At 38.3% G+C, this 26,549-nt stretch overlaps 1 protein-coding gene across 6 annotated transcripts in view; it reads right to left on the bottom strand.

The window, feature by feature from the left end:
• The window catches only part of COL16A1 (collagen type XVI alpha 1 chain), a 295,727-nt gene that overhangs the window by 29,694 nt on the left and 239,484 nt on the right, over positions 1–26,549 (bottom strand). Inside the window, exons 39-50 of one of the 6 annotated variants that reach the window (XM_089673859.1) lie at positions 20,062–20,088; positions 18,552–18,593; positions 18,440–18,478; positions 16,818–16,871; positions 15,239–15,292; positions 14,960–14,998; positions 14,679–14,786; positions 12,638–12,664; positions 12,466–12,537; positions 12,342–12,386; positions 11,675–11,719; positions 3,011–3,064 (exon numbers count right to left, since the gene is read on the bottom strand). In XM_089673859.1, coding sequence (XP_089529985.1) covers positions 3,011–3,064; positions 11,675–11,719; positions 12,342–12,386; positions 12,466–12,537; positions 12,638–12,664; positions 14,679–14,786; positions 14,960–14,998; positions 15,239–15,292; positions 16,818–16,871; positions 18,440–18,478; positions 18,552–18,593; positions 20,062–20,088 — 606 coding nt within the window. The remainder of the gene's footprint in view (positions 1–3,010; positions 3,065–11,674; positions 11,720–12,341; positions 12,387–12,465; positions 12,538–12,637; positions 12,665–14,678; positions 14,787–14,959; positions 14,999–15,238; positions 15,293–16,817; positions 16,872–18,439; positions 18,479–18,551; positions 18,594–20,061; positions 20,089–26,549) is intronic. The other 5 variants (XM_089673860.1, XM_089673863.1, XM_089673861.1 and 2 more) reach the window with 5 other exon arrangements.

Below are 26,549 nucleotides of genomic sequence, written 5' to 3'. Positions count from 1 at the left end.
CGGAAGGGGGAGGAGAAGGTACCCGAATTTGACAGGTACCCGCTCCCACTTCTGAGGAGTTTTCCTTCCCCCTCCCTCCCCGTAGTCTTCTGGGACATGTGATAGGTCCCAGAAGACTACAGGGTCATTCACACAGCGCAGCGCTTATCGCGCATGTGCAGTGGGCACCCGGCCGTGAAGCCGCAAGCTGTCACAGTAGAGTGTCCACACTAAAGATGCCGGCGCCGGGGAGAGAAGACGGTGAGGACACCTCTGGACTGAGGAACAGGTAGGACCACTGGAGGTCTGCAGGTTCTGCTGCACAGAAGAGCCGAGCAGTCGGCCTGATATTCTAACACGGCGACGGGGGGAATACCGGGCCGGCCGCTCCATATTCACTCCATAAGACGCACAGACATTTCCCCCCCATTTTTGGGGTGAAAAAAATGCATCTTATGGAGTGAAAAATACAGTAACTTGGTGCCAATATACTTCAAAATTGTGTTTGCCTTTAACATTCAATTTCTGAATGAATGCAATTTCCTGAATGCAAATCGCATTCACTGTTTGAAATGAATTAAAAATAGAAATTTTCCATCCTACTTAAGAAAACTACATTTTCTTGTCACTGCAGTCAAAAACTAACAGAAGTTTGACCCCACTAACAATTAGGTAGGTAAATACAGGTAAAAGAATCTACTAGATTCCCTAGAATGCCAGATTTCTCCTTATAAGTATGAACTTACACCAAAGTATGTGAGGGGTGTATCCTACATGTGGCTAAAGTAACTTTGCATGTTTCTACATGATTTAAATGAAATTGAAAGTGTATAGAAGTCATAAAATAAGTTTTTTTTTGTCAGTAAAATTATATAGCCAGATTTTTTTCTCTGCTGATAATCATCCTGGCAAATTATTCTTAACAAAAAATGTGGTGGCTGAAAAAAATCAACCACCACCCTTAATTGTCTATATGATATGTATTTAGAAATAGTTTTTAGAGGGGTGGAGGAGATCTCTATGAGCTCCATATGTGAGAACTCACAGAAGAACTGTATAAAAGGCTGACATGCAGTTAAAACCATTGACATCTACCTGAAGTGAAACTGAAATGGCTGTTATGCATAGACATCCATTAACAAAGCCTGAAATCTCAATTTGTCTGACAACTGTCATACCTGCATTAGCTGCTGTGCTTGACAAACCATTTACAGTCCATTGTACTTGACAATCAGCATGAACACATTATTCCATATGCTTAAGACTAGCTAAAAACTGTGATAGAGTATTTCTGTGCATGGCTCCCCATGTTTTATATACTCTATCCCTGACAACTGTCCCGTTAAGTGATATTTATCTAATGTTACCATCATTATTTATAAGAAGTATCATTATTTATAAGAAGTTGTATTACAGTTGGACTAGACTGTAAACTAATTTATTTTATTTTCCAATGAAACAGTGGGACACTTGCACGCCATGGATAATCTATTCAAATAAAGCAAACTCGGTCCAGAGAAATGTAATCCACTTGGGTCATTAGGTCATCAATGACAGAATTATATAACAGTAAAATCATTTAGTAAACATCGAAAATATTAGTTGCTTTCCTTTAGGCTACACATGGAATGAAATGGGCTCTAGTAAATATTTTCTGGCTTATTTCCACTATAATCTGAATTAATGATGCTACTAAAGTATTACTTTGCAAGTAAAATATAAAAAGGCTATAAAATGAAGAATTTTAATATTTGCGCTATATTGAAGTAGTGCTCAAGTAAGGGATTTTCAGACACTGCATCCCCTGCAGAAATGCAAACAATAAAAGTGTTTTACTACTTTAATTATGTTTAGGGATTTGGAGAAGTTACTCCACATAAACATAATCATGAGTGATTGGACCTGCACAGGGTGAATGAGTTATACACAATCAATGCATATAGGAAACTCATATCTTTAAAGTGTATTACAATTGTCCCTACTCATGTTAATCATAATATTCAGCTATTCATATATACACTTTTAAAATGTAAAATTTTTAAAGTTTTGTATAATGTGGGGAAAAAGGTGAATCTGTTGTCAGTATGTTCAAGATATGATATTTTTTTCATAATTCCCAGAGCATTTCTGTAAGCTGAACATTCTCTTTTTCCTATTTGGAAAGCAGCAGAAATTGCTGAACTTTCTGTTTTCCTTCTTTCGAGTCCATTCTTTATATACTTTCTTTTAGAATCCACTAGGTCTAGGTGACAGTGCCACTGGCTGATAGCTACAGTATACTGTGTATTAAAAATACATTCCATTGAGTGAAAACAGTGAATTCAGCTCAGAACAATGTCCTGGATAATAGTGGAACAAAAACAAGGAAAAATCTTGTCAATGGGGACACAAATGGCATTAAACCCTAAAAGACGGCCAAACCCTTCCCCATTCAATTCAACACTAAAAAAAAAAAAACAGTTTTGGGCTACTACTTTAATAGCGTTCTTTAACGTTTATAGGCATCTTAAGGGGCAGATTTTGTCGATGAAACAATGAAGCCACACAATTTTGTCTGGCATTCACTGTTATGTGACAATGGCCACCCGTGAGCACAGAACAGTGCTGAGCCATTGTGATAACTGTTAATAACATATAGGTCCCATCCACAGTGAAGCACACTAGAGCATCATATCAGGGCACAAATGCACCAGTGATGGTCATCAAGGGCTTAAGTTAAGATACAATCACTACTTTTAACAAAGAACTTCAGGAAATTTGTATCTTACCTTTTAGCCCTTGAAGACCAATGATGGTCTTCAAGGGCTTAAGTTAAGATACAAGTACTATTTTTAACAAAAAACTTCAGGGTAATGTATAGAGTCAAACTCCATGCTATTGTATAAAAACAGCCTTTAGTTCCCTTTTTTAGTCCCCAGTTTCTATCAAAGCTATGAAAATAGCCACATGCTGTATAAAACCAAGTATGTGTTGGAAATGCCAGCTCTGTAAGATCGTAGACAGAAAAAGGAGGAGCTTTTTAATGTCTTACCAGTTCTCCTTTTTCTCCATGTGGTCCAGGAGGTCCTCGTTCTCCCTGCATGCCCTTTTAATAGAAAAAAAATTGTTAGATTGGGTCATTACATTACACTGGGAGCAAACACCAGACACCACTTCTGCTCTGGGGCCCATTTCCCAGTGTTTAGAGCTGAAGCAATACTTACCCTATCTGTCATATAGTAAGATGAATATTGTTTACCATTAAATTAATACCTTCTTTTAATACAAGCACTTACATCAAGCCGTAGATCAAAAATGCCTCCAATATGCCAAGTATACATTTTTAAATGTTAATGCATTGTGTAGACTGTTCCTTTAGATGGTAGTTGATTTTGTCAGTGATCCAGAATCCTGCTGATTAATTGTAGAAGCCAAATACTACAACAGAATCTAAGCTAACTGTGGGTTACAGAGGTAAGACATTAGACATAACCCAGGAGGCAATGCGACAGTTTCACAAATGAATTAAATACAACAAAAGGAGTTGTGAATGCCACCTGTTATAGTGACAGATGGATGGAGGGATGTGTATCAGGCTGCAGCTACTTATGCTCAGGTACAACTTATTTTTTTAATCTAAATTCTCTGGTGATTAGTACCTAAAATATGAATACATATTAATTTAATAATGTTCTTGGGTTACTAACAACAGATTTGTTTCTTGATCATATTCCGCTACAAGTATCAGAACAGAACATGTGCTAATTTTAGCAACTCCAAAATCTTTGGAAAACTCTTTTTACAATTTCTTTATATAAATTCTACAGTTTTAGTAATGCTAGTAGCCACAGCCATTAGCAAAACAAGTTTGCTTGACACAGACCCCTACAGCAAAGAAAAAGTAACACCAAAGCGGGCAGGGTAGATGGGACCCGCTCACCAAAACATATACAAAACACAGCTAGGTTAGACCGGACAGTGTGGAATGTGTGACTAGACAAGAAGGGGTTCACACAGAAAACATAAGGACAGAATGGTCACTTAGATTATGAGAGTGATTCAACACATGACACAGTGATGTAAGTTCGTAATAACAGCTCCGATATGATATGAAACAAACTTCTTAGTCATAATATTTCTTAGAAAGTTAGGCGCTGAGACAATGGTAAGCTGTAAAATTATCAAACTACTATAGTTCCTTCAGTTTCTACAGATCTGATATATTCCAAATTTTCTGTGTAATTCTGGATTTTGCCAGTACCTGTAGATTAGATTTATTATTTTCTTCATACTTTGTCACTATGCCCCAAAGAAATAATAAAGTTACCTTCATGGTCTAAATAAGCTTCATATTACATGAGCACTTTTGATTCATATCTATAGGAGTCTGAGCTGTGTAGAGTCCTAGTCTATGTATAGATTTTTAGATTCTGCACACTTTTATTCTCTTATTAAAGTAGATTAGTAAAGCAAATTTTTTTTTTTCATTTTGGATAGAGTAAGGGAGGGTTATATCCCCTGTCAGTTTTTTTCCCCCATATATGTCCCATTGGGGAGATTACCCGTCCCATAGCCAAAATAGGAAGTGAAAGGAAATTCAACCAAAGTGAGGGAATCCCCATTCGCAGATTTCCCATTATTGGAATGCAATGTTCATGTATTCTGTGTGAAAATAACTACATCAGTATGTGTAATACGTAGAGATATATTCTTCAACCAGGAGTTGACAGTGATTATATATTTGTAGCTGATCTCTGTGGTAAACTCCATGTCTTTTCTCTATAATAAAAGTTCCTGTTTCCTGTTTGCAGAGAAGCAGCAGATAAACACATGTTGACTGTGCACTGTCTGTCCTGTAGGGCTATAACACAGAATTTCTAACAGCCCAGACACCTAGTCATAGCCTGCTACAGCAAAAGAAGTGCAAGATACTGCAACAGAAAGGAGACTGCAACCGAATAAAAGAAAATGGCCAGTAACACAGGTGCAACATTGATTTTAATTGCAAAACTGACACACCAGAACTACTAATCTTGAAAATTCAAGATGAAAATGTTGCTAAAAAGAGAAGGTACGTGGTAAACATGTGAATGTTTTGTTTGCAAGAAACAAAGTCATTTAAAAGCAGATTGCAGAATCTGGAAAGCTAGAATGCTAAAGATTTTAACTAAACTCCTTACCCTCAGACTCCAAAGTTTGTTACCTACGATCATAGATCCAGACCAAACTGGCTTTATGGCCCATAAAGCTACTGACATAAATGACCGCAGATTGTTTACAAATCTTCATGCTCAACACGGTAACATGGGCTCCAGAGTGGTGGCCTCACTTGATATAGAAGAGGCCTTTGACACAGTGGAATGGCAATTCCTCTGGGAAGTACTTAGGAGAATGGAGTTTCCACTCCTGTTTATTAACTGGTTGAAGGTCCTTTATGGAAACCCAACGGCTTCTGTTAAGCTGGGAGGATGACTATCTGCCCCCTTTGATTTTTACAGAGGCATACAGCAGTGCTGCCCTCTCTCTCCGGATCTTTTTGCTCTAGCCATTGAACGCTTTGCTCTTCCATTGATGTTAAGGGGTTTCCGGATTGGCTGGTTGGAAGAGGGGGTAGCCCTGTACGCAGACGACCTTTTGATATTTCTCACTGATGCAGTTCCTTCATTACAATTTGCACTTGGAAGTTTGAACTCCTAATCACTAGCTACAGGTTTCAGAGTGAATTGGACAAAATCCTTGTTATTTTCGATAGACCCTGATGTGAAACGTACGGCTTCACCTGACACATTACTTCAAGGGGTTGAGGAATTTACCTATCTGGGAGTAACCATTTCTTGCAGCACCTCTGATTTTCTTTCCCTCAATCTGCATCCAGGCAGTTAAGCTAAAGCTGAAGGCATTGGAGAATCTGCTACTATCCCTATTAGGCTGCAAAAACATGATAAAAATTAAAATCTTCCCTAAATTCACATACTTGTTTAGAAACTCCAGGCAGTTAAGCTAAAGCTGAAGGCATTGGAGAATCTGCTACTGTCCCTATTAGGCTGCAAAAACATGATAAAAATGAAAATCTTCCCTAAATTCACATACTTGTTTAGAAACTCCCCACAGTGAATACCTAAGTCCTTTTTTACACAACTACATCATCTTTTATTCCCTTTCTTGTGGGGTCCTCAAACTACAAGATATAAGTTATCCACCCTTATGTGTCTCCAATCCCAAGGGGGCCTAGCCATGCTGGACTGCTAAAAATACTTTTTGGCCACCCAACTAGTTACTGGTGCCTGGTGGCTCAATCCCGACAAGACCAACTCATCTACTATGCCAGAGACAGCAGTAGTGCACTCCTTGGAGGCTCTCAAATTTCTTCTATTCAGGGGCCCCCAGGCCCCCTACACCTTAAACCCCTCCATGGTTACTACTCTTCAAGCTTGGAGAGTGGGCCTAGCATGTGAACACTTTACCAAACTTGCTGTGTCACCGAATGCCCCACTATGGCTTAACCCCTCCTTGCCACACTTTTACTACCAGATCCAGGAGCCTGGGCCAAATGCAAGATCAAGATGATTTCCCAGGTGGTACTTAATGGTAACCTGAAATCCTCTGACTTTAATGTGCCCACCACATTTTTTTTTACCAAAGGATGGAGCTCTCCCATGCCTTCCATGCTCAATTTCGTAGGGCTCCACCTGTCCTACTCCAGTATGACTTAGAACAGATTGTCCCAAAAAAACCTACCTCTCATTTATCTGCCTATCGTGTGTCAGTGTCCCTTCCTGCACTGGAGGGCCTCTGAGGTCGGTGGCTGGGGACATTCCAGACATGGATACCGCCAATTGTGACAACTTCTGGGACCTTCTGGGACCCCTAGCCTCATTGCAAGATCGGCTCACAGAATTCAAGATTGCTCACAGGTCCTACTACACACCATATAGACTCCACAAAATGAATCCATCTCATCCTCAGGAGTGTTAGAGGTGTGGCCACTCCCTGAGAGATTTCTCCCATATTTTCTGGAATTGTCCCTCAGTCTCCTGATTCTGGGAGGAGGTCATGGCACTAATTAACAAACTGACGTCCATCCCTTTGAGACCTACCATGTTACCCTGTTTATTAGGCCTAGTTGAATATCTAATTCCCACAATTGCAGAGAGGACCCTAGTTAGTCTTCTACTTTTCTATGTCAGAAAGGCCATCACCTTACACTGGAAAAAGTCCATCCCCCAACTATCTCCTTTTGAAAACAATAAAAATACATATATAAACAGAGGCTGCCCTAAGAAATATAACGGTATAGTCCAAATGGCTTGCAGAGCCTACTATGGCTGCTTCTTAGCTTCTACTAGAACTTCATCATGATTTCTTTACTGTATGTGAATTTTCCTGGGTATGTTGATATCCACTTGGATGATTGGATGATTTAATCCACATTGTGATCTGCACTACATATACTTACTACTCTCTATGAGACCTTAGGGACAACAGCTTAAGTGTTCAAGTGTATGCCTCACTTGTTAACTATAAAAATTATTGTTATTCCATGATGCCCCTTCGTGGGCTTACACTTGTGCGTTGCTTGTCTGTTACTGTTTACTAAAAATAATGAACAGAATTAGAAAAAAAAAATCTAAAAAAGGCCAAAAGTGTGAAGGAAGTAATGGATTTTTCTTTAGTTAATGAATATGTTTTTCAATCCGAAAGTACCTCATCTTTCCAGGCATGGTGTGTTGAATAAGAAGCTACATGACAAATGCCAAAAAATTTTTATTCACTTTGACCAGAATAAAACAGAAAAAAATCACCACAGCAAACAATGGAATCAGAAGAAATAAGAGACAGTTTTCTTTACTGTCTTATTTCCCAGAGTGTCACCAGAAATATACCTGTGAAAAATGTCCTGTTCTTGAAACTAATCTTTTGTCATTGATGAACTGTATCACATGAGGTGGTTAATACTGCCAAGGAGGAAATACATTCAAACTGCATTCACATGTGGCAGAGATGACTTGGGTACAGAAGTCCTGACATAATAAATAAATGAACTGAGAATGACTATGCAAGTGGAATAAAAATTAGTTCATGTGATCAAACAATGAAATGCACCAGCTGTATAAAAGGAAATATGACAAGAAAAAGCCTTTCCAAAGCAGAGTAACAGCACAGCTAAAAAACCTCATTCAGATCTTTGCGGTTCAATGGAAAAATTGACTCCAGGAAAGAAGAGGCATTTTCTCACTTTTATAGTTGATTATACCAGGTATACTAGACTATATCTGTTACACAAGAAAAGTGAAGTACCAGAGAAACTTGAGCAGTATTTTGCGCACAATGGAACTGAATGTATAGGTGATAACACACAGGTGATTCTCAGAAAGCATGGCATAATATTTCAAACTACTGTATCATACAACCCTGAAGAAAACAGGGTTGCAGAAAGAATGAACCGTACTCTATGTGAAAGTGGAAGAACCAACTACATACCATGGGGAGGCAATTATGACCGTATGCTATCTCCAAAAATTGACTACCAGAAAATTCCATATGAACTGTTAAATGGAAAAGCCCTGAATTTGAACCATCTAAAAAATTTTGGAAGCAAAGCCTATGTGCACATCCCAAAAGAAAATTGTACAAAATGGGATGCTTGTGCAAAGGAAGGTGTACTTGTGGGGTACAGTGAATCTCAAAAGGGATACAGAATTCTACACCAAGACACAAACAAGGTAACCATCAGTAGAAAAGTAATTGTCAATGAATCTTCAGTGTGTTCAAAATTCCATGAACTAATACAAACACTTAAAACTTCACATTTCACATTAGTGTCACATGAAGAGAAGCAACAAAGTGACACAGAACTCACATTTCACATCAGTGTCACATGATGATAAGCAACAAAGTGATACAGATATAGAAATTAACACAGACAATCCAAATACTGTAAAAGAAGAAACCAGAGCACAAGAGGCTTGACTCGGGAAATCCACCAGAAGCAATAAAGGCATCCCAGCCAAATGTCTGTCCTATGTTGCTCGTGTACCATTCCAACCCATGCAAAACAAAAGAGGATCAGATGCTCTGACACAACTGCTTACAAGAAACAGATTTATAGAAGCAATAAAGGCATTCCAGCCAAATGTGTGTCCTATGTTGCTTGCGTAACATTCCAACCCAAAAGAGGATCAGATGTTTTGACACAACGGCTTACAAGAAACAGATTTATAGAAATGAGATTCAAAATGGAACTAACATGAAGAGTAGTTGTTAAATGGGGGTGTTGGAATACAATGCTCATGTATTTTGTGTGCAACAGCCACATCAATATCAGTATTAAATAGAGATATATTCTTCAAGCAGTAGATAGAAGTGTTTATGAGTTTGTAGTTGATCGCTGTAGTAAACTCTAGAAGCATCAGATAAATCTGAAGAATATATTTACAAAAAATATATTTTTAAAAATATATTTTTTTTCAATATATTCTTCAGATTTTTTTTAACATATATTTTTTACATATAATTGTAAATGCATTCCAAAAATGTAGATTTTTATTTGTAAAGACATACAGTATATTTGAAATGTATTTTTAAAAATATTTTTCATATATGTTGTAATAAAAACGCAATTCAACATGCAGTGTGTGTGTGTATATATATATATATATATATATATATATATATATATATATATATATATATATATAAAAAAAATATTGAATATGGCCAAAATTGTAGTATTTTAAATATATGGCAATATATTTCGGAAGAATATTTTTAACATATATTTCAAATATATTTTTCTGCCATGTGGGTTAGTAACACTTTAATGATAACAGTGAACAGGACAGATACAGTGAATCTCCTAATGGGGACACAGACAGCAAGGAAAACTGACAAACTGACAGTTGCTCTAATCACTTTCTACTCTATCCAAAACTAAGAAAAAGTTTTGCCTTTCATTATACTTTAAAGGGTAACTACAGTCCAAACCTTTTTTAGATAGAGTAGGGAAGGCTCAGAATGGCTCTTTTCCCTGTCTCTCTTGGAGAGTTTCTCTCACTTTCTGTCTCAGTAATACAAAGTCACAAGGACAGAAAATTAGTGAAAGTTTCCCTAGTTGGACCACAGAGAGCAGTGAAAGCTGACAGAGGTTCTAAGTCTTCCTTATGCTACCCAAACTAAAAAAATGTCTGGGTTGGAGACCCACAATTTATTGAGAATTTCTAGTTCAATGATCCTGAGAGACAAAATTAAAGATCCCCCCCCCCCCCCACCACTACCATCAGCTATTTCATTTTCTGTCTAGAATGCCAAATTTCTCCTGCAGTGTCCTTCAGAAGAAACCACTATATCCATACCAGTGTTACTGTGAAAAATGTTATACCTGTATGGATGGGTGTAGTCCACCAAGATAAAGTTAAGAACAAAAAAACAAAGTTTCCAAGTTTACTTGGAACTTACTACACTAATAAGGGGAGGGGTTATTGTTATAAGCCATGGTCAGTTTTTCAATTATAGTGGATGGGCTGTAAAAGCAAAGGGCATATTGATAAAGCAGTTAATCTGACATTCACCAAACATTCACTGCAAGCAAATCTTCCTGGTGCATGTGATTTAGACGACAGTGACTGATTTACCATCAGTATATGTGGGGTTAAAGTCACATTCCCTACTTTGTAATAATTCTATATTTTTTTATAAAGCTTTTTCTAATGTAAGCCATTCAAATTTTTTGGTCTTTTTTGTATGATTTATTGAATCAGTAGTTTTTGGTGCCGTGATCTTGGTGCTTCAGTACAGTACTGATAGTTTAGACACTCAGCAGAGAAAGCAGTGGTTTAGGGTACGAGATTAGAAATTAGGGTAAGGATTAGAGGGTTAAGGTTTGGATTTATGGTGTAGTTTGATGGTTGACTTCTAGTGTTATGTTACCTGCTTGTGTTAGGTTAAGGGTTCATTCACACCTTCAAATGCACTCTGCCTCTGATTAGGTGTGAGAACTCCAGCAGGGGTTTCTGCAATTAGCTGTGAGAGGCAGTCCCTTTGAAAGCAATGGGAGGCTGCCGACTCTCACAGCCAATCAATCCAAGGCCAATCATTTGCTTTGCTCATAGCATAAGCGATTGTATGTGAGTAGCCATGATTAGCTGTGAGAGACGGCAGCCTCCCATAGCTTTCAATGGTGCTACCTCCTGCAGCTAATCGCAGGAACACCCGCCGGGGTTCTTGCATCTAATTGGAGGCAGGGTGCATTTGCACCCTAAGTGTTAAGTGATAATGTTAAGGGTAAGTTCCCACTACAGTTATGGTAAGTGTTAGGATTAGGGTTTTCAGCACTGAAAATCCCATGCCAAGAACAAACAATACCAGGTTCCCTGCCCAAAAAACCTAACACTAACATTTATTGGCTATATCTCTTCAAGTTTATGTACCTCTAAATAGACTAAGTAATGTGGGAAGGTAATATGTTTGAAAAGTTAGAATCAGGGGTCAGCTTTAGAAAGATTTTAGAAATAGAAGGTGGGAATCTAGATACACATAGCTGGAGGTTGTCTCACAAGTGATAAGACTTAGGGCACACAAGGGGTGAGATCTGAAGTTACATCAGGTGTGGCACAAGAGGTAGGTTTTTGGCACAGCGCTGGTGAAGTTATGTGACACATGGGGTTGAGGGTAAGGGGATCATTAAAGCAAGTAGCTGGGAGGAGGGTTACATTCTTACAGGTAATCCGGGGGAGCCAGGAGAGCCTGGAAAACCTGAGGGCCCCTGAGGGAAAAAATAGGGGTATCAAAATCCAAGACCCAATGCCAGTAGGATGAGGAATAAGAACACCCAGAGTAAGACAACCTGACCCTCTGGAGAAAGCAGCATCAACAACATTATTAATATTGTTAGATCACATTTTACATTTTGTTAAATTTTTCACAAAAAAGACAAAACGTTTTGTAAAAAAAAAAAATCTGACAAAACATGTTCTTTTGCTTTTTTATATAAATTAACAGAATTTATTATTTTCCAATATTGTAGGTGAATATTGAGAATGTCAGTTACGTTTGTAAAAAAGCATTATTATGTTCTAGTCATGAGGCACCTTAGGATCCAGATGCATACAATGGTATACCATATACCATAGATGAAAATTGTTGGTGGTTGGTTAAATACAATTGTCATCAAGGAAGGGTCTGAAAGTTACCTTATGACATTAGTTCACTGGATCAGTTCTAATTGGGCATACAAAATACTATGAAATCATTACTTTTACTTGACAAAAACTTGAGTTTTTTCAAGCCAGCATTGTTCATCATAAATAGGGCAAAGGCCTGATTTAGAATTAATGTTTTCCATTGTTCTTATTCTTAAAGACATTAGGGAGGAAACAGGTACTTACAATTGGTCCAGGGGGGCCAGGAAATCCTCTTGGTCCTGGAGGCCCCTGTAATGATAAAGGAACAAATGATACTGATAAATCACTAGAAAAACGTGGTTTTCAAAGGACAAATCGTTCTTTTTACCTCTTCTCCTTTCAGTCCAGGCAATCCTGGGTGACCTGGTCCACCTTCACAACCAGGATCAGGTTCGTCTCCCTAAAAGATGTGAAAGTTTGGGAAGAGAGTTGAGGGCTATTATCAAGGACTATGCCATATGCAGAGGACCACAACAGCTGTAGCTCAGAAAATTACTTACAATTTCTTCTGCCTTTTCCAGTCGACACTAAAAAGAGGGGAAAGAAAAAGGACACAGGTAAGAATTTCCATAGCAAGAAAAAGAAGTAATAACAACACACTGCAAAATGGGATATATTGGATTAATAAACATTGGGGAGCAGTTTCAGCACAAAATAACCTAAAATCCTAAAATAATAGGATTATTGCAGACATTTGTTCCGCACTGTGCTGGAAAAGAGAATTAGTAAAGATGACAGGACAACACATAAATTGCAACTCATATGCTGTAGTTGTTTCCCCCAATTATTTACACTGTTATTTGTGTTCATTATATTCACATAAACTTTTCGACAGCACACATATTTTAAATAGGAGTGAGAACATGAGGAAAGACAAAAAAGTTTTTGCTGTGTTACAGTGTTAGATAGTTCAACATATAGATAATTTATCGTAGCAAAAAGACATATAATATTCACACTTACTGACACTATACTGTTGCAGCAACACACCATATTTTCACACAACCACACTGCTTTGTCATACACCTCATACACCTTTAGTTCTCATCAATATGCTGTGACCAGGGGCAGACTGACAACTCATGGGGCCCCCGGACAATAGGGGATCATGGGGCCCCTGTGTCCTCGCCCACATTTAAACCACTCCCAAAAAAGCCTATGAAAGGTACCAAGGGCATCTCATGGGGCCCCCTACTGACCCCGGGCCCTCGAGCAGTGCCTGGCGGTGACTAACAGATAAGTAATTATTTGCTATGTTATATTTATTAGAGCTAAAGTTCAATCCTGTTTCTATTTTATAGGACATTATAACGGCATTTAATTTTAACCCCACATGTAAATTGCACTAATTCCCAAAAACTATTAAATATAGCAAAGCACAGGGATAGTCCATATTGTAACATGTTCCCCCATTTTCTGTGATCCGCTGTAAAACCTGGTATCACACTTTGACAACTATCATACGATGCTGAGGAACATTGTTAACTGAAAACTGTTTGGTATCCACACATATAACTTGAATAATATTTTAGCAGGGCTGGATTATGATAGGGTATCTCAGGTGACCTTATAAAACAATGGGTGAACATAACTAGATCTTTGGTCTGTATGAACTCTAAATTCCATTGTTCTGAAGACATTGGGGTTGATTTACTGAAGGCAAATAGGCTGTTTACTTTGCAAAGTTTACGTAGGAATTGTCCCCAGAGCTCAGTAAAAATGGTGACATTTCACAAAGAATTCCCAATCACTTGCAACGAAAATACAAAACAGCATTTTGGCTTGCCCTTGAGTGGATGATGGAAGTAAGCAGAGCTTTGCCTCATTTACTACGTTGTGGAGAAAATTCCCTTGCAAAGTGACCTGTCTTTTTGCCTTTAGTAACCAATCCCATAAGGAGTGATGCCATAGTTCCATGCAGTCTTGGCAAATGCCAAGCATGCATGTATATGGAGTGGGAAAAATAAGTCTAGCAATGCCTAGACTGTTAACTAACAAATAAAACATGTTAAAAAAACACAGGGAATCTGAGTACATAGCCCAACATTTGTAGTAACAACTGGAAGGCAAAATAAATTATTTTTATCTATAATTAGACAATTTCTTGAAAGCTTTCTGGGTACAATGACCAGTCACACGAGGGAGGGATTTACTAAAACTGGAGCACTGAATCTGCTGCAGCTGTAGGTAATCATCTTCTAACTTGTTCAATTAAACTTTGACGAGAAAACCTGGAATCTGATTGGTTTCTATGCAGAGTTGCACCAGATTTATCACTCTTCAGTTTTAAATCTCACCCAGCTGACTGATGTGCTAATGTTCCATTAAATAATAAAACAAACCCACAAAACTGAGTAATTGGTGCCCAACCATTCTTAAACACTAGACTGTTGCCTAGTCATTCACACAATATATTTTTTCAGCTGACAGTAAAGTCATTCATATTTTCTCTCAGATCCAAAGAGCACATGCAGAATAACGCAACAACACATTAAACTCCAAAATGGAACTAATGAAATTCACACAGTTGTATTTTCATACCCTCTCACAGTCCTCTCCTCCAGGAATGCCAGGCTGTCCTTGCTCTCCCTTCTCTCCTTTCATGGCGCTGGGATTGTTCTGCACATTGGCACAGTCCCCACAAATACTCTGTATGAAGCAGGGTATATCAGATAAACTAGTTCACCCCCAACAAAGTGGCTGGTCCATTGTTCCAAGGATTTCCCACTAGACACATAAACTTCAAAAATAGGCCACTAAAATAAATTAAACCTTTGATGCAGTCCCACAATCCTTTTAGTCATTCCCTATGACATCCTCACCTTCAGGACATCAATGTTTCGTTCTGCAGCCAGGGGTCCCTGAAAAAAAGAGAATGTGGGTGTTAGAGAACAGTCAGAAAGACTAGGGAAACATGGGACACACACAACTGCACAGGGACCCTGCAAAGCGAAGTGACAACATGGAGACACCAGAAAAAGGATGGGAAGGTGTGCACATATTATAGCTGCCCTACTTCCTCTATTTGACAAGGATTAGGGTTACATGTAAAGAGCGTGGCACTAACACATAGCAGAAGCACACCAGCGCTCTATACCTACCAGTTCTCCTGGCACTCCAGGTGGTCCTGGCATACCATTGTGTCCGGGCAAACCCTACAGTCAAGGAAAAAATCTGGGGCTAAAGCATATGCTAGAGTCTCCATCATTTGCACTGTGTGTTTCTTGCACGCACTTATTACACTATCAATACCAACAATTTAGTGCTAACAGGACACACAGCACAGAAATGAAGGCTACTCAGCTCCTAGGCGATATCTGACTACTATTATCTAGTATATATCTTATCTGAATAATTGTATTCACTGCAGGTACTCTCCCTTCTTGATCTCTGTACTGTTTCAGAGCTCGTTTGTCATAGACTGGAACAACACATGTTAAAATAAGACTGATTAATTGTACATATACAAGAGTTTGACCCAATCCTAGATCTCCAGCTATGCTATGCTATTCTGCTGCTGTCCATTGACCACTTTTATGATGCTATAGGTTTTTCATGTGCTCATTTGGTCTAAAGTAGGGTAAATTCTTAACACAGCAAAACTGGACTGCACAGTCAGGTTTGATTGATTTCAGTTGCATTCCTGGAAACAGCAATAGACCGAATTGATCAATAGGTTGTGAGCAAACATTTATGGCTTTGTGTATTGTTGCAAATATCTATATTCAATTTACTCTCTAAGTGCAAGAACATATCTATACCTAAAAAGGAAGCATCTATTGCTTGCAGTAACTTCAACTTAAACTGGTGTTCAAGAAGTACAAATGCTTGTTTCTCTTTGCCCACATTTCTAATTTTTCATACTAGCAAGGTGTGCAATCTACAAGGGATCATCAAAAAGTTCCCACACTTTTTAAACATATATATATGTATAAATTTGCAGATGCTTTTTAAAGACTCCTCGTATAAACATTCCTTTTCACTGTTTCCAGTAACTGTTAGTTTGATGAAACTGAACTTCCCTAAAAGAAATAAGTGCAGAAAACAATATTCACATTCAAGTGCAAGCACAACTGATCAGTATACACCTTCTGTTTATACCTTCAAAGTACTCCTAGCCCTCCAAATCCTAAATTCAAATACTGGCTTTCTAAAAAGTGACAACCATCATCAACAATCAGGTTTCTGTGGCACTGGTACTGGACTAGTAGACATGGGGGTGGCATGCCAAATGTTTGACCTTTAAAAAGTCAGTATTTGCATATGGAGTTTGTGGTGCTTTGGGGGCATAGTTAATGTGCAAAATAAAAAGCCCGATGATATGCACTTTTAAGTTATCATGCCTGAGCTTGGATGTAAATTTTGTTTTATGAACTATGACTTTGCCTTAAAATATGCTTGTCATAAAAAAAAAAAGAAAAAAAGCTCACAACATTGCCAATGCTTCCTCCAAATATAAAAATGTTCTAAGACTCACCTGTAATACAGTATGTTAGAACATATATCATTAGAATAGCTCCTGCAGTCTGCCTATTCATGTCTCCTCTGTGTTCATTGTGTATATCATTCTGGCTGGGGAGACGGTGCTAATAACAAGTTTATTATGCTTAAACATTTTCACTCTGAAAGTGAAGAAGGATTTTCTAAGAGCATATAAGGAGAATTAAGAATACGGCTCACCTGGTGACCTGGTAGTCCGGGAGGACCAGGAGGTCCGGGTGGTCCTGGGGGTCCCTGAAACGGAGGCATCAACAAACAAAAGTAGCTTAGAACTGATAACCTGGGAGGGCACATTGTTTTTGTGTAGTTACCTGCAGCATTTTATTATTATTATTTTTTTTTTATAAGATAGCTTTATACCATGCTTTACCTTTAAGCTTTATACCATGCTTTACTTGAAATGTGATCTTCTGAAAGGCATCTTTTCATACGGTGATTTTTATTTGTTGACAGTATACTAACTAAGAGCACAACAATGTATGTCATGTGTGTTGCTGTGCAGTGCAAAAGTATTGGCTGCTACTGTAGTTGTGTGTTTGGGGACCATTCTAAATGAATGGCTCCGAAACTAACCAAACAAGCTGTTGTATATTATGGTAATGCATAGGTCTGGACTGGGCCTGAGTCAAAATGCAACTAGAATTGCTGCTAACATCTGTTAGAAATAAGGCATGCAGATGACAAACTTAGACATTTCAAGCAAATGTCAAAAATGCTAGATTAGGTGTACAATTTTGTAACCTGTAGGAATCTTGGCTACATATTATATACAATATAATAATAAGATATTTTTCTTGGGTTCACGTTTTGCCAGTTCTTGAAGAATAAAGACAGAATCTAGAATAAATATAGCTAAACACAAGAGTGGTACATGATGCTCATGTCTGTTTGTTGTATAGGTTTTCAGTAATGGTCTAGCACTGTTTTCTATTCATCCAATCCCTGAGTTTTATCATATCTAATGGCAAGACCGGGGCCCGTGGCTATTATTGTAGAATGTACACTGCAGAATGACAGAGGCAACATTAAATATGATACCATATAATGAGGGGGCACAGGATAATAAAAAAAGGTCCAAATGATCTAATTTTAAAAATGTTTGTACCTTATAACCTATGACTGAATATTTGTTACCCCAGGGAGTAATCCTGTGTGACAATCCCATGCTAATGTACAGCAAGGATAAAGATGCACAGCAGACCTCCTAAACTGTCACAGTTAGAGCCCCTTAGAAGCTCCCATTCAATTACTCTCTTTCAAAATTAGTATATTTATAGGCTAGACAACAGGTCATTCAGGCACCTGGATCTGCACTTTTTGCAGGTGAGGTGGGCAGGATGGTTTACCCCACACCCAGTTTTCCTTTGGCTAGATTTTTTTTTTTTTTTGGGGGTGGAGCAGTGAGATGTCCAGATTTATCCACATTTTACTAATAGCTATTCCTGGTTTCCTTTAAGTCACTGTGTACATGGAAAAAACTTGTTTCTGCCATTATGTCCTTTCCAATGAAATAATCAAAAAATATTCCTGCTTACCAAAAGACACCTTCATGTAAGCTGATTATATTTATTTTTAGCAATTATGAATTATAATAGATAAATTATGAATAGCAATTATTCGATATGTGCATTTGTCATTTGTATTAATCTGCTAACATACATGGCAATAATTTATGGTCTTAGGGCCATATATTCATGTCTTCTGAGTTGATGACAGAAAGACAAAAAAGAGAAAAGGTAATTAACATATAAAAAGTCATTGTTAATAGAGATATATTAAGAAACAGAAAACCCAAAACTGACCTGAATTCCATATCGCCAGAAATCACCATTTGATGAATCCTGGAGATCAAAAAAGGTTCAGTGAGCCATTTAAAGATTAGTCACATCCACTTCTAGGGAAGGACGCACTTACCATCCATGGTCCAGGAGGACAGGAACATACTCCACCCTCTCCCTAAAATGAGATTAATATTACATCAAATTCTTCTACTTTGTTCAGTCTGCTAGCCTCTGTACAGTAATAATGTAGTGAAAGTGTTCCCTTTTCCTTGTGATCATGTGGTCGATAGAAAGCAGGGATCACAATAAATTAGCTAGATCAGCTAGAAACCAACCTGTAGGACTCCTAATTACATTGACTGTAATAGCCAATCACACTGTAGGAAAGGGAAGCCAGATGATCTTTTTGATGTCTGTGTACCAGTGGGCACATTTCATGTGTTGTCCCAGAGGCAGAAGCTAGATGGAAATCCCCCAAAGTGAAGGCATTCCTTTCTTAGACAGGTTTCCCCTTTGAAAGATTTCCCCTCAACTCTTGTTCTGAGGACAGTTTTGGACTTCTCACTTTCTATTTTGGTGACAATGGTCACCTGTGCAAATAGAAGGGGAAAATTTTGCCAGGAGTCTGACCCTTCCCCACTCTATTCAAGACTTAAAAAAAAAGTTTCAGCCTAGTGATACACTTTGAAGGAGAAGTATGGACAAGGTTCTTTTGGCCCTACTGCTCCTGTGAGTTACAGGAGCATAATTAGTTCTGCACTCCTGTGACCCAGATTCAGCCAACAGCAGGCTAAGGTCCACTGACAGCTGACATCACAGAGCCGATCCCGACTCTGAGAGGATCCTGACAATAATGTTGAGATCCACCCAGATGCCTGACCAACAGCTGGCTCAGCCTCTCAGTGTGCCACTGAGAGCCTGAGCCAGTCGTTCACACCCCCTCCACATTCTGGCGCACCAGTGAGCACTGGAGGGGCAGAGCACATAGTGGTGAGTGACAGTCAACACTCTCGGCTCAGAGCAGACCCAAAAACTGAGCGATCAGTGGTCTTTGGTCACTCAGTTCTTGGTGTAGAGCCAGCAGGGGACAGCTGCAACATCAGACTGATGCTGCAGCCATCTAGGTGAGTGAGTATGTTTGTTAATATGGAATCCCGCACTCCTCTTTAAGTGATTTAGTTTCAATTATATTTGCTTATAATAATTTAAATAATTTAAACATGGGTCATAGCTTATTAAAATGACAGCCTCCGGCAGGACTCACTCTATTTTGTGCATGCAGTATACTTTTACAATACTAATCTGCCTGGAGTTTGCATGTTCTCCCTGTGCCTACATAGGCTTCCTCCGGGTACTCCGGTTTCCTCCAACACTCCAAAGACATGATGGTAGGTTGATTGGATCCTGTCTAAATTAGCCCTAGGATGTGTATGTATGAATGTAAGTTAGGAACCTTAGATTGTACGCCCCTTGAGGGTTGGGGACTGATGTGAATGTACAGCTCTATATAAGTACCTGAAATAAATAAATAAAATCTGCATCCTGTTTATAAAAGACATTTTAAATGTTTATTGCATCTCAGCAAAAATGATTAGATCGTTAAAATGAGTACTATATAATATAACAAGGCAGATTGTACTTACTTTTTCACCTCTGTCCCCCTTTTCTCCCTACATAAATAGAAGCGATGACATGTAACTATGACAACAGATAAATATTGCAATGTAACAATACAATGAAAGGAATCAAGTAATTGATCAAAAGCCATAGACTACAGTTACCACACATCCAGTTTACTTCTAGCACACTGTAAATGTCAGAGTTTACCGTTGAACAAATCTCTTTTGAATGATATATAAAAAAAATGCCAACCCATTCCTGATAATTAACCAACAGAACTCAGACAAAGACAGGACATGTTTTATTGCTGTAGCTGGGCAACCATGGGAAAGCAGACCTCCTTGTCACTATAGTACATATAATTTCAACCCCAATACGTGATACAGTGCCTTGAAAAAGTATTCACATCCCTTGAAATTTTCCACATTTTGTCATATTACAACCAAAAAAGTAAATGTATTTTAGGGATTTTATCTGATAGACCAACACAAAGTGGCACATAATTGTGAAGTGGAAGGAAAATGGTAAACGGTTTTCAAAATTTTTTTACAAATAAATATGTGAAAAGTAAGGCGTGCATTTGTATTCAGCCCCCCTGAGTCAATACTTTGTAGAATCACCTTTCACTGCAATTACAGCTGCAAGTCCTCTTGGGGATGCCTCTACCAGCTTTGCACATCTAGAAAGTGAAATTTTTGCCCATTCTTCTTTGCGAAATAGCTCAAGCTCTGTCAGATTGGATGGAGAGTGTCTGTGAACAGCAATTTTCAAGTCTTTCCACAGATTCTCAATTAGATTTAGGTCTGGACTTTGACTGGGCCATTCTAACACATGAATATGCTTTGATCTAAACCATTCCATTGTAGCTCTGGCTGTATGTTTAGGGTCATTGTCCTGCTGGAAGGTGAACCTCTGCCCCAGTATCAAGTCTTTTGCAGACTCTAACAGGATTTCTTCTAAGATTTCCCTGTATTTGGATCCATCCAGCTTCCCATAAACTCTGACCAGCTTCCCTGAAGAAAAGCATCCCTACAACATGATGTTGCCACCACCATGTTTCACAGTGGGGATGGTGTGTTCAGAATGATGTGCAGTGTTAGTTTTCCACCACACATAGTGTTTTGCTTTTAGGCTAAAAAGTTCATTTTTGGTCTCATCTGACCAAAGCACCTTCTTGCACGTTTGCTGTATCCCCCACATGGCTTCTTGCAAACTGCAAATGGGACTTCTTATGACTTTCTTTCAACAATGGCTTTCTTCTTGCCACTCTTCCATAAAGGCCAGATTTGTGGAGTGCACAACTAATAGTTGTCCTGTGGACAGATTCTCCCACCTGAGCTGTGGATCTCTGCAGCTCCTCTAGAGTTACCATGGGCAGCTGCAAGAGCTGCTTCTCTCATTAATGCTCTCCTTGCCTGGCCTGTCAGTTTAGGTGGACGGCCATGTCTTGGTAGGTTTGGAATTGCGCTATACTCTTTCCATTTTCGGATGATGGATTGAACAATGCTCCATGAGATGTTTAACACTTGGGATTTTTTTTATAACCTAACCCTGCTTTGAGGTTATACATAACGTTATCCCTGACCTGTCTGGTGTGTTCCTTGTCCTTCATGATGCTGCTTGTTCACCAATGTTCTCTAACAAACCTCTGAGTGCTTTGCAGAACAGCTGTATTTATACTGAGAATAAATTACACACAGGTGGACTCTATATTCTAATTAGGTGACTTCTGACGGTAATTCATTCCACTTGATTTTAATTAGGGGTATTGAAGTAAAGGGGGCTGAATACAAATGCACGCCTTACTTTTCACATATTTATTTGTAAAAAATTTTGAAAACCATTTATCATTTTCCTTCCACTTCACAATTATGTGCCACTTTGTTTTGGTCTATCACATAAAATCCCAATACATTTATGTTTTTGGTTGTAACATGACAAAATGTGGAAAATTTTAAGGGATGTGAATACTTTTTCAAGGCACTGTAATGGCCTACCACCTGCCTACATGCTGATTGACAGGATATTATTTTCTACGGTGAGATGAGGATGCATATGTGGCAATGAAGAGGAAGTTGTTTTCCCTGCTGCTACAATAGAGACCAAGTTGTTGCCAGGCCCTGACAGTGAAGAGTCACATCTGTATGACTTACCATACTCATTACAATCTGACCATACAATTTCCACACAATCAACTTTATATCTACTAAAGCTCTGTGATACAAAGGCCTCCCTGAACAATCGATTTATATCAAATCAGGTAGGCGCTTGCACTACATACTTCTTGGTTGATCTAAAGGAGATTCTACAATAAGATTGTAACATCTTATTGTTAAAATTTCACAGCACCCTGCCTCAGTACTCCTCTCAAGTTCTCAGCCATGATGTAATCAGTGGGTGAGCTCTTGGGAGGATTTATACAAGTATAAAAATTCCTTGTTGGGTGGGTGTCAGTTGGCAGGGGTGGACATTCCAAAGCAGGCTGTATTTGTATGAAGACTGCCCTAGATAATGCCCACATGTGATGCTAAGAATCTCACAGTGTGCAATGAGATTAGAGTAAGCAAGTTCGGTACAGGAAAGGGGCCTGTATAACTGTGCTAAGATAAGTGCACAATTAGATATAGGAAGTAGGGTGATAATATGTTCATATGTCAATGTACGGTGGTATACAGATGATTGTAGTGTCATCTAAGGCCGGAATTACCACCTAGCTGCTAACATGTTGCTTATCATGTCACTGGGAAAAGGGGGGAGGAGGTGGAAAAAATTAAAGAATAATCAGATGTCTGCACCTGAAAGTCAAAAAAGGAGGGAATAGGAATTCAATCACAATGTCTAGGAACAACACTCATTTTCTTATGTTAGCAGAAATATGTGTAATCTTTCATAAGATCCAGAAAATTGGCTTTGTGAATTAATTTTATCTGATAGTACGAGCTGGGAACTACAGGCAGATGCAAAATGCTATGTTCTGGCCTTCTTGAATCAACCAAGGACTGACTAAACGATTACATGGACCTAGTTTATGGCAGTCAGGTTGTGTTTGGTCTTGCTGCAATTAGGATGATGTGCTGGCTTTGGAAATTCTAACTCCAACCCAGTAATTAGAACCGGTTAGTCCATATAGTCTACTGCCAACTTCAGAGGCAAGAACTTTCCTCACACCTGACATGGTACCATCTCTACAGCCGACTGACCAAGGTGGAACAGTTTTATAAGCAGCATGCAAATACACATTGTAATTCATCTGCAGTGAGTTCTAAAATTCAAAGTATGCCCCCATCAACAAGATAAACGGATACTGCCCAAACAATAAAGGTTTTGTTTTTGTTTCTTTTTTTATTCAGATTTTATTTATGAACTTTTTTTTCTATTTTACATACAAAAATACAAAAAAAAAAAAAAATAACAACACAACAGCAAGAAAAAAAAAGAAGGGGAAAAAAAGAACAAGGGGAAGAGGAGTGCAATCAACATATGAGTGGATCAATAAATAATTCCCATCAAAGATTAGGATACGTGCACTCTATCCACTGGGACCATATTGCTTCAAACTTCCATATAGAGTTCCTAGAACTTTAGGCATGCATTTAATTGAGAACGTATTTATTGAACTCTGTTATCCATTCAGAAAGAGAAGGGGGCCAAGGGGAAGTCCACTTGAGTATAATTTGTCTGTGGGCTGAAAATAATGATTTCAAGACATTGAGCCATAGGTTCTGATCAGTTGGAGATAGATCATCGTGACCAAGTAAAGAGGATCAACCAGCAAGTTAACCCCTAAAAGCCCATTAAGAGCCCCTACCACCTAATGCTCAATACCTTCTGAATTTGGGACAACATCATAGAAGATGAATAAGTGACCCAGATAAGTGCCCACATCTAGCATACCAAAGGTAATCTTTCTGACCACTTTTACATAAAAATTCAGGAGTACAGTAATCTTTACTCCTTTTTTTCTCCCATTTATTTTAAATAGCAAATAGCCAATATTCCTGTATGTCATTTTTTTTCTTGACGTTTGTACTTATTATTTTTGTATATATATATATATATATATATATATATATATATATATATGCACTGCCCACCTAAGGATATAAATATATCTTTTAAAAGTTGGCCTTCTATGTAATAAACAAATAACTGACAAGTCCTGAAGACACTATTGTATTTTATTACCATGTGCCTGTATGCTCGGTTGCTCGTTTGCAGCTAATCTATTTGAGATTTATGTTTTTTTGTAATCACAGTGGTTGACTGACAGAGAACAAGGTGGCAAATCTGATTGCATTCAGATTAGTGTCATAGGCAGGGACAGACTGACAGATCAAATTGCCGTCAGCTGTGATCTGTGTTTTTGTGTATGTGGTATGGTTTCTTAGCACAACAGTCAACTGACAAACTGCAGGTAGTGGCAGTCTACCCCATGAATCATGTGTCTGGTTTTGTGTGTAGGAAATGGAAAAAGTGATCGTGCAAGGCTTCTAGCTCACAAGGTAACTTGAGATAGTTTTGGATAGAGTGGAGATGTATTAGAACATCTGTCAGTTTTTATTGCTGTCTATTCCCCCATTAGGGAGATTCACCCCCTCTATCTGTCCTGTTTACTGTTATCATCAAAATTGAATGTAAAAGAAAATCCAAAAAGTTGATTTGACTTCAGAACACTAATAGAAGGGAAATCTTCCAATGGGGATACTAGTTCTGGTGATCCTGGTGCCACACTGGGTTTCCCTCACTTTGGAGGGATGCACTCTTGCGTCCTATTTTGGCTATTGGACAGGAAGTGAAGAGAAATCTCCCTAGTGGGCCCTTAATATAATCAGCTCAAAACATGTAATCTGTTTATTAAAGTGCTATGTATTTACCGTCTTCCTTCCATTGTGCTGCCTAGGTACGCATTCATTGTTAATTGAGTCACCTATTGTCTGTTGGCAAGTCCTCTTGGAGGCTCTTGCATGATGGGATTAGTCTGATGTAAGCTTTGCCTCATTATCTATTCAGTGTGGGATGTTTATCCTAATGTGTAATATTTGTTTTATTGTTCATGTGATGACTGACCCTATTTGTGACGTGTATAAAAACCTGTATTTCTGTTTAATAAAGAGCTCCAGTTTGGCACCTAAGCTAGTCTTGTCTAGTCTTGGGTGCAGTGCCTGGCAAAAAAAAAGTTTTGCCTTTAGTTACACTTTAAGCATGTGGAATCACTTAGCTGTGACACCACTGACAGGCAGGCTGTGATGATTTTAGTGTGTGTATGTGTTCTGTTTTCAATTACTACTTATGTCTGCATTGGTGGGTTAGATTTGGGCTCTTAGAAAAATCGGCCAGCATGCTTGTCAATTTCCAAGGACACATGGCAGATGGCTTTAGTAATACAAAGTTTGAAGTATCAATATTCATCATTGGATAAGCAGCAGAATATGCTTGAATGATATCATGTAAATATCTGATGGGATATTATTATAGGAGATAAAATAAATGTAAACTCACATCTTATGGTGTATAACACCTTTAAACAATTTGGTTTAATGTTTAAATATAAATAAATATTATTTTTATTGATAAAAAAGCTGTATATGTCTCTATCACATCATATCAAATGTTACCCTAAGTCCTCATGCACACTGGACATTTTTACAGCTGCTGCCAACATGTTATCCTATGTGTGGAAAATATGTAGTGAGCGCAAAAAGAAGAAAATCCACAAGCAGCTCGCACAGAAGGACTAACCCACTTAATCCACAAAAAACATAAAAAAGGGGGGAGTGCAGTGCTAATGTGTATATCATAAGTAATAAAGACAACTAGTAAAACACTAGAATGATTATATCATGAAATTACATGCTTGATAAGAATCATTATATAAGTACATTTATAAATAGCACAAAGCCCAAAAAAATGTATAGTGTCCAAAAGTGTTGAATAATAATAATTAGAATGGAGTGACATCTAGTGAAAAGTGAATCCGTGACAATTCTTCCTCCTAATGCACTCACCAGAAGCAAAGGGTAAATGAGCTTTCATACAGCAAATCCTCCAAAAGGTATAACCCCTCCACGGCCGGAATAGATGTATATCAGATACAGCTGGGCTCTATGTAGAAATCCCTCTAGATAAAAATATGACTTCTCTAAGGCATAACTTGGTCACTGGTCCAATAAGGCTGAATCCTCGTCCAAAAATCACACTCTAAAAGCAGGCATAGTACTGGACCAAACAAGGGAATTTTGGCGCTGTGATGGAGCAACCACGTATGCACCCGGATTCGCCTTCCTCAGTTACACGTCCATTTTTGTTTTTTGCTATGTATATATGCATTTATAATATGATTCTTATCACGCATGTCATTTCATGATATAATCAATCTTGTGTTTTACTAGTTGTCTTTATTACTTACGATATACACATTAGCGCTGCACCCACTTTTTTTACCTTTTTTGTTATCTTATGTGTTCATGCATACATAGGCTTTAATCAGCGTTTTTTGCAGGGGCGTTTTTTT

Source organism: Staurois parvus, unplaced genomic scaffold, assembly GCF_062004578.1.
Source record: "Staurois parvus isolate SC_StPar_1 unplaced genomic scaffold, SC_StPar_1.0 ptg000145l, whole genome shotgun sequence".
Classification (NCBI taxonomy): Eukaryota; Metazoa; Chordata; class Amphibia; order Anura; family Ranidae; genus Staurois; species Staurois parvus.
The sequence above is the reverse complement of the archived record's forward strand: the minus strand, read 5'-3'. Positions and strand labels throughout refer to the sequence as shown.